Source organism: Myotis brandtii, unplaced genomic scaffold (assembly GCF_000412655.1).
Source record: "Myotis brandtii unplaced genomic scaffold, ASM41265v1 scaffold7, whole genome shotgun sequence".
NCBI classification, from domain to species: domain Eukaryota; kingdom Metazoa; phylum Chordata; class Mammalia; order Chiroptera; family Vespertilionidae; genus Myotis; species Myotis brandtii.
In genome coordinates, this window is record NW_005370740.1 from 1,186,423 (window position 1) to 1,195,191 (window position 8,769).

An 8,769-nucleotide genomic window follows, 5' to 3' on the forward strand; every position below is an offset into this window, starting at 1 on the left:
AGGCGCTAGGAGCAGGTCCAACGTCGAGGCTGAGGTCGACACCGCAAACCGGTTCAACATTCAATCCCGTCAATTAATTTGGACCAGACTGTTTGAATTCCAAAAATAAAATTGGACCGCAAAGGGTTAAAGGGTCGCCGCATTAGGAAGGTTGAGAACTACTTATCTAGAGGAATTTAAATCTAGCACTGGAAATAAAACATGCTAAATCTTATAAGTTGGATATACTACAGAGGCTAAGACAAAGGCTATATCTGCAGAATAAATGCACTAAGGATTTTAGAATGAAGAAATAATCAAGGCAGGAATTGGGTTAACATTTTAAGAAACAGAAGGCACTAAAGAGGAATGGGAGTAAACATGCACATCGGCCCAGCCAGTGTGCTTCAGTGGGTGAGTGTTGACCCATTAACCAGGAGGTCACAGTTCGGTTCCCTGACAGGGCAAATGCCCAGGTTTTGTGCTCGATCCCTAGTGTGTGCGTGCAGGAGGCAGTTGGTCAATGATTCTCTCTCATCATTGATGTTTCTATCTCCCCCCACTTCCTTTCTGAAATCAATAAAAAGATATTTAAAAGAAAGCTTTAGCCAAAACCGGTTTGGCTCAGTGGATAGAGCGTCGGCCTGTGGACTGAAAGGTCCCAGGTTCGATTCCGGTCAAGGGCATGTACCTGGGTTGCGGGCACATCCCCAGTGGGAGATGTGCAGGAGGCAGCTGATCGATGTTTCTCTCCCATCGATGTTTCTAACTATCTATCTCTCTCCCTTCCTCTCTGTAAAAAATCAATAAAATATATTAAAAAAAAAAAAGAAAGCTTTAAAAATACATTTATTTAAAAGAAAATAAATATTGTTCAGTATTCAAACAAGCCAAATGATGTTATCACATGACACAAGAGGTTCAGCTTATAAATATAACTGCTACATAACACATCTAAAGACAGTTGTTATCCGTTGCTATAATTTCATTACACTAAAACTATGACTCGAACCCAAGCTTGAGAAAACGCTTTGCCTTCATAATATTCTAGATGTGTATAGTTTCATATAGCTGAAAAAAAATCTCTAAGGCTTTTCTTGAGCACATTTCATTTGTGTTCAAAATAATTTCTGTGAAAATAGTTGTCATCAATACTTTAAGTTTTTCTCTATTCTATATAAGGGACTTAGCAGAAATGAGAACAGGCAAGAGAATGAAAGGAAGACACACAATGAAAAAAATACCAGTGTTTTAGCAGGAATGCAATGGCAATTAGATGGGATCTAGATGAATAAAGAAGACAGAATAGAATTTACAAGTTAGAAGTTGCCGGAAACAGCTTAGAAAAATGACAGAACCCAGTTTGATGTGGCTTTGTTTATAGGATTGCTATTACTATGACACATGTTCCTTCCAGACTACACAGAAAGCCCACATACCTTCCACTGCCTTGACCTTTTCCTCCAACTCTCTTTTCTTCTCTTCCTTTAGCATCTGCTCTTGCTCCTTCTTCTGCACTGCTATAAGAAGTTGACGTTCTTCTTCCTCCTCTTTGCGCTTCTGTTTTTCTATTCTGGTAATCATAGGAGTCTCCTGTGAGGAGCCAGTAAGTGTAGAGTCAATATACAACAATGTAAGATGTATTCTTCACTCTGAGTTAAGATTTGATTTTTATTGAATTCAATCTATTGAATCCTATCTAATAATAGACAAACCGGGTAATTGACCGTACCTTCGCTATGCTTCCCATTGGCCAATCAGCAAGATATGCAAATTAACCGCCAACAAAGATATGGTTAATTTGCATATGTAGGCGGGAAGCGTCAGAGCGAAGACTGAAGGCGGCTCCAGCTGGAGCAGGGAAGGCTTTGAAGGTGGCTCTGGCCGGAGCAGCAATCAAAGCGGGTCCGGTCAGAGCAGCGAAGGCTTTGAAGGCGGCTCTGGCCAGAGTGAAGGCCTGGGTCCCCGGTGCCGAAGGAAAACCGGTGCAGGCAGCCAGGGGAAGGGAAGGCCTATTGCACGAATCTTTTCGTGCAACAGGCCTCTAGTAAATAATATTAGATAGCTAGAGAATGTATAGTATACTTACAAATTCGGTTTTATCACCTAAAGAATACATATAACATATATGTAAATACACTAACATTAAAACACACCGGAGATTTTAAAAATGGTACAAGTTTTAGGCCCAATGGCTTATGTAATTTGTAGTCTTTGGGAGGTAATATTATAAAGAATACACTGAACTGGAGAAGAACAAATTGAGGCAATTCAGAGACCTTTTTTACAGCTTTAATGTTGGACAAAAGTGAAACCTGGAAAAGTATTGTCGTCTAAGTAAAAGGATGAAAAATATTCACTAGACAGAAAACAGAATCACAATTTCAACATTGTGCATCACTCTGAAACCCTTAACTTTTATACTTTTCTTTAGTAGTAAAACAATGAGTAAAATTGGGGGGATGGTAGTAAGGACCACTGTTTTGCGTTAAATACACTGGGAATTTGCCTAAGGAATCTAATACAAGAAAAGGTAAACAAACACACAAAAAAACAGGACAACTATAATTTATTGAAGATTTACTCTGTATATTTCCCAAAATAAATAATCTGCTTTGGCTCACTAAGTCAGAGAAAAAGGGTCTAGGTGACAGGGTCAGGGGGTTAACTGGGGACCAGATGCCTCAGTCCATTGCTCCCTAGTAAGTCTCCTGGGTTTCTTAAGTTTAGGAGGGAAGATGAGGGGGAAGGGAAAGGCAGGCATGCTCCTGGGAGGGAGAGCACTGTGAAGCTTTTCTTAAAAGATCTTTTCAATAGGAAGCAGATGTAAGAGTCTTTTATGCAGATAAATATTTAAAAGTTTCATACTATGGAAATTGTTCAAGTGATTTTAATGGGGGGGGTGGAAAGTGAATATAGATCACTATTTACACATGTCATAATTAAACACAAACTGCTGATTAAAATTTTGTATTATTTTCTTTATAGGCCTTAAAACTAGTTTTGATTCTACATTTGATTCAGATTTTGGAAGTTGTCATGCCTAGATAGCCTTTTATAAAGTCATTTTTATCATTAAATACTGTAAGCCTGACTTAAAAGGAGTTTGCTATCCAAAGGTAAAATCTGGAATGAATGAGAAGAGAGATAAAAATGAAACAAACAAACAAAAATTAACCATTATTATTGCATACATAATACTGTACTCATAAGGAACCTCAAAACCTAAATAGAATTCAAGTTCCCCAAAATCTTTATCCTATAACCAGAGTAGACAGTTAAATATGCTAGATATTGTTTCTGAAATGGGGATGGTCCTGGCATTAAGCAAGGACAATTCTTTTGAAGAATGTGTCTCTCTAGTTACTGGTTCTTAAAGGTCAGAAAAGCACCTTCTCTGCAATGCATGAGTACCATTCCCTTTACCCCATCTCTCCAGGTCCTTATTTAGTTCAACTTTTAGGCAACATCTTTCCTCAGCCGAGAAGTTATGATGAAATTATAGTTAATAAACCAAAGCAAACCAAAATAATTACTTTCTCTTCTTTCAGTCATATAGAGACTCCAAGCTGATACTACCTTTAATATAAAAATTCATATGATGGGGGAAAAGGAGGAGACAGAGGAAAACTAAGTCTTGTCAAAGGAATTATTTCATTCAAAGAAAACTGTACTACTTTCTATAAATGAGACACATAAAAAAGAGAAAAAATGGGCATATATTTACATGTAACAATGATAATGTGTGTGTATTCGAACCTGAGACCCTTTAGTCCACAGGCTGACACTCTACCCACTGAACCAAACCGGCTAGAGTTAATGTGTGTGTATTCTGTGTCTCTATGACCAAAGGACAGCTGGTGAAAACATGAAATATTCTTCCTTCGAAGAGTACAAGAGGATATTAATAGAACCAAGAATTTTATTGAGGACTAAAGAGATGCAAGCCAATGAATCATGAATAGAAATATTAAATCACCAGAGTCACCTGGAAAACAACAGGGAGACATTTCAAGCATTAAGTCAATGGAAGGGGAAAAAGGGAAAGAATAGTTAATTACATAAATCTTTACAATATATAAATATTTTTATAACAAATATGATTTATTATTCTTAATATGTAACAATGTCTTACAAACAGTAGCCACCCCCAAAACAAACAGAACACAAATATAAAACATATAGAAGATAAACCACCCACATCAATGATCAAAAGGAAGAGCACAATACAATAGCTTTTTCACTTATAAAATTGTTAAAAATGATACAAAGTGACACATTGTAAAGACTGGTAAACATGTCTTCTGGAGGACAATCTGGATATATGTATCAGGAAGCTATACAGAGTACTTACACTTCTTAAAAATGAGATAGGCAAAAATGTTTTTGTGGTAGATTAATAGGTGATATTATATACTCAATGCAATCAACAAAAATTTCATTTCTGCCTTGGCCAATGTGGTTCAAGGGTTAGTGTCTGCCCATGCATGGAAGGGTCATGGGTTCAATTCCCAGTCAAGGGCAAGTACCTGGGTTGCAGGTTCGATCCCTGGCCCTGTTGGGGCAAGTGCAGGAGGCAACCAATTGATGTGTCTCTCTCGAATCAATGTTTCTGTCTCTCTCCCTTCTACTCTCTAATAATCAATGGAGGATTCAAAATTGGTGGTAGTAAGTGGAAACTACACTGACACTTTCTCAGGACTAAACTGGAAATACAATTAAAATACAGAAAAACCACCCTGAAAAATGAACTGAAGACTAGCTGGCGAGAACCCTGATAACCAAGGAGGGAAAGTGGAGAACGCACAGACTGGTAGGAAGTGCAGAGGCACGAAAGGGCTAGAAGAGCTCCCACAGAAAACTCTGTGGTCTAAAGCCAAGCTGGGCTCCCCAGCCCAAAACACCAAAACTGAGAAAGGCGACTACATAACATCTGGCTGTGAAAAGCAGCAGTATTGCTGTCTGCCAGTGAGAGACTGCTGGAAATGCAGGCATCCTCTTAAAGGGTCAACACACAAAATTTCATGTGCAGCCATTCACCTTGGGTTCTGGCAGAAAAGACTGGAGCTCTCTGAAGAGACTCCAAGACTGGGGCCTGGGGTTGGAGATCGGAGGGCAGCCACCCAAATTTCCTTTGCTGGCGGACCTTTGCTATCCAGGCGGTTTTGCTTGAGGGTAAGGCAGTTGCTCCACCCTGTTGCAAGACTTTCACCCCACCTGTGGTGTATAGTGTGAGGCTAATCAAGATTGAGTGTCCATTGGACTGCAGGCAGAGGAGGATCTCTAGAGCAGTGGTTCTCAACCTTGGCTGCACATGAGAATCACCTGGGAATCTTTTTAAAATCCTGATTTCTGAGCCTCATCCTCCGGAAATTCTGTTTTTTTTTGTTATGGGGTGGGGTCACAACATTAGTAACAAAGAAACAGAATTTCCGGAGGATGAGGCCCAGAAATCAGGATTTTAAAAAGATTCCCAGGTGATTCTAATGTGCAGCCAAGGTTGAGAACCACTGCTCTAGAGGCTTTGAGTCTGCCTAACCTCCTTCTGGACCCAGGACTAGGAAAAGCAGACTCTGGCGCACATCTTGGTCCTTGCCCAAAACACCTAGTCCCATCAGAGGGAGCCTCAAGCTGTGGATTGCTGTTATCCACAAACAGGGTACTCAGGGCTAGCATCTGGCCTCAGTTATGCATCTGCACAGGTGGAGGTCCACCTAGAGGGGGAGAGCTCTTGTACTATTGCACAGCTGGCCAGCTGTGGTCCAGGAGTCCAGAAACATCTGGTTTGGGTTGTGGATATGGCATGAGTTTTTACAAGACGACAATCCTTCCAGTTACCACAAAAAAAAGGCTCCTCACAAATACACTGTGTAGTTAAACCTTTTAAAAGGAGCAACAGACAGCATCTCAGATTGTCCTGCACTAGAGATTGGGAGTCATAGCAGACCTACCCAAAGAAGCAGCCATAATGGGGATACAAAAACAACCATCAAACCAAAGAACAAGAGAATTCTCCAGAAGAGCTAAACAAAATGGAGATAAGAAATTTATTAGAAATAGAGTTCAGAATAATGATGGCAAGGATGGTCAACAGCATTAGAAAAGATATAGTAATTATGAAGAATAACATAGCACTAATAAAGAAAACAGTGGGAAGAATACACAACAGATTAGGGGAAGCTGAGGATAGGATCGATGAAATCACTCAATCAGAGAACCAAAAAGAAAAACAACAAAAAAAACCCCCAGAAGGACAGCCCTAGCTGATTTGGCTCAGTGGATAGAGCATCAGCCTGAGGAACAAAGGGTCCTAGGTTCAATTCCAGTCAAGGGCACGTACCTTGGTTGGTTGCAGGCTCCTCCCTGCAGGAGGCAACTAATCGATGTGTTTCTCTCACATCGATGATTCTCTCTGTCTTTCCCTCTCTCTTCCACTCTCCCTAAAAGTCAATGGAAAAATATCCTCAGGTGAGGATTAACAAAACAAAACAAAACCAAACCACAGGAGGACAGCTTAAGGGAGCTGTGGGACAACATGAAATGCAACGATATTCACACCATAGAAGACCCAGAAGGGGAAGAAAATGAGCGAGGAATAGAGAAGGTGTCTGAAAAAATAATGGCAGAAAACTTCTCTACCCTGGTGAAGGAAAAAGTCATACAAGTTCAGGAGGCACAGAGAGTCCCAAGCAAGAAGAACCTAAATAGGCCCATGCCCAGACATATCATAATTAAAATGCCAAAAATTAAAGACAAAGAGAGACTCTTAAAGGCAGCAAGAGAAAAGCAATTTGTTACTTACCAAGGAACTCCATAAGACTGTCAGCTGATTTCTCATCAGAAACTCTATAGACCATAAGGGAATGGCATGAAATATTCAAGGTAATGAAAAGCAAGGATCTGAAACGAAGATTATTATATCCGGCAAAGCTATCATTCAAAACACATGGTGAAATAAAGAGCTGCCCAGACAAAAAAAGCTAAAGGAGTTTATCACCACCAAACCAGCACTGCAAGAAATGCAAAAGGGACAGCTGTAATGAGGAGAAGAAATAGAAACACAGGCATAAAGAATTAAAATGGCAATAAATAAGTACCTATCCATAGTAACATTAAATACTCCAATCAAAAGACATAGGGTAGGTGAACGGATAAAAAAACATGACCCATTTATATGCTGTCTATGAGACCCACCTCAAAACAAAAGACTCACACAGGATGAGAGTGAAGAGATGGTAAAAAATTTTTCCATGTAAATAGAAACGAGAAAAAAAAATCTGGGGTAGTAATACTCATAAGTGACAAAGTAAGACTTCAAAATGAAGGCCATCACAAGAGACTATAAAGGTCACTACATAATACTAAAGGGACTGATTGAACAAGAGGATATAACCCTGGTAAACATATATGCACCCAATACAAGAGCACCTAAATATCTAAAATAAAAAATAAAAAAAATTCTAGAGGACTTTAAGGAAGAGATTGACAGCAATACAGTTATAGTAGGGGACCTTAACACCCCACTGACATCACTGAATAGATCTTCCAGACAAAAAATTAACAGGAAAACAGAGACTCTAAATGATGGATTTAAATTACATTTATAGGATATTTCACCCTAAAGCTACAGAATATACATCAAGTGAACATGGGTCATTCTCAAAGATAGACCACATGTTGAGACACAAATCAAGTCTCTCCAAGTTCAAGAAGATTGAAATCATATCAAGCATCTTCTTAGATCACAATGGAATTAAATTAGAAATCAACAACAGCAAAAACATTCCCAAACATTCAAACACATGGAGGCTAAATAGCATGTTATTAAACAATGAACAGGTTACCAATGAGATCAAGAAAGACATAAAAAACTTCCTGGAAACAAATGAAAATGAACATACAACAACCCCAAATTTATGGGACACAGTGAAAGCAGTTCTGAGAGGAAGTTCATAGCACTACAGACATACCTTAAAAAACACAAAAAAATTAATCAATTATTTAACCCTACAACTTAAAGAATTAGAAAGAGAACAAGAAAAGACCAGAGTAAGTAGAATGAAGGAAATAATAAAGATTAGAGCAGAAATAAGTGACAGAGACAAAAAAAAACAAAAAACAAAACAAAAAAATGAATGAAAACAAGAGCTTTTATTTGAAAATATAAACAAGATTGCCATGAGCCAGACCCATCAAGAAACAAAGAGGACCCAAATAAATAAAATCAGAAATGAAAGCAGTGAAGTAAAAACTGACCCCAGAGAAATACAAAGAATTGTCAGAAAATACTGTGAACATGCCAACAAGTTGGACAATGTGGATGAAATGGACAAATTACTAAAAAATAGAATCTTCCATAACTCAATCGGGAAGAATAAAAAGACAGGAATAGGCCAATAACAATTGATGAAGTAGAAGCAATCTATACTAATAAAAGCCTAGGTGGCCCTCGCACGGTGCCCTCACGTTGTCTCAAGATGGCCAGCAGGGAAGGGCAGTTGTGGGCGATTGCGCCGGCAGGGGAGGGCAGTTGTGAGCAATCGGGCCGGCAGGGGAGGGCAGTTGGGGGTGATCAGGCTGGCAGGCAGAAGCAGTTTGGGGCAATCAGGCAGACAGGCAGGTCACGAGTGGTTAGGAGCCAGCAGTCCCAGATTGTGAGAGGGAGGTCCGGCAGTTGGACATCCCCCGAGGAGTCCCAGTTTGGAGAGGGTGCAGGCTGGGCTGAGGGACACCCTCCCGTGCATGAATTTCATGCACCGGGCCTCTAATAATAATAATAATAATAATAAT

The 8,769-nt window shown here is 39.5% G+C and overlaps 1 protein-coding gene across 3 annotated transcripts in view; it reads right to left on the reverse strand.

Moving 5' to 3' along the window:
- The window catches only part of CECR2 (cat eye syndrome chromosome region, candidate 2), a 57,775-nt gene that overhangs the window by 33,810 nt on the left and 15,196 nt on the right, over positions 1–8,769 (reverse strand). For all 3 annotated transcript variants that reach the window (XM_014529930.1, XM_014529929.1, XM_014529928.1), the window contains one exon: positions 1,419–1,572. In XM_014529930.1, coding sequence (XP_014385416.1) covers positions 1,419–1,572 — 154 coding nt within the window. The remainder of the gene's footprint in view (positions 1–1,418; positions 1,573–8,769) is intronic.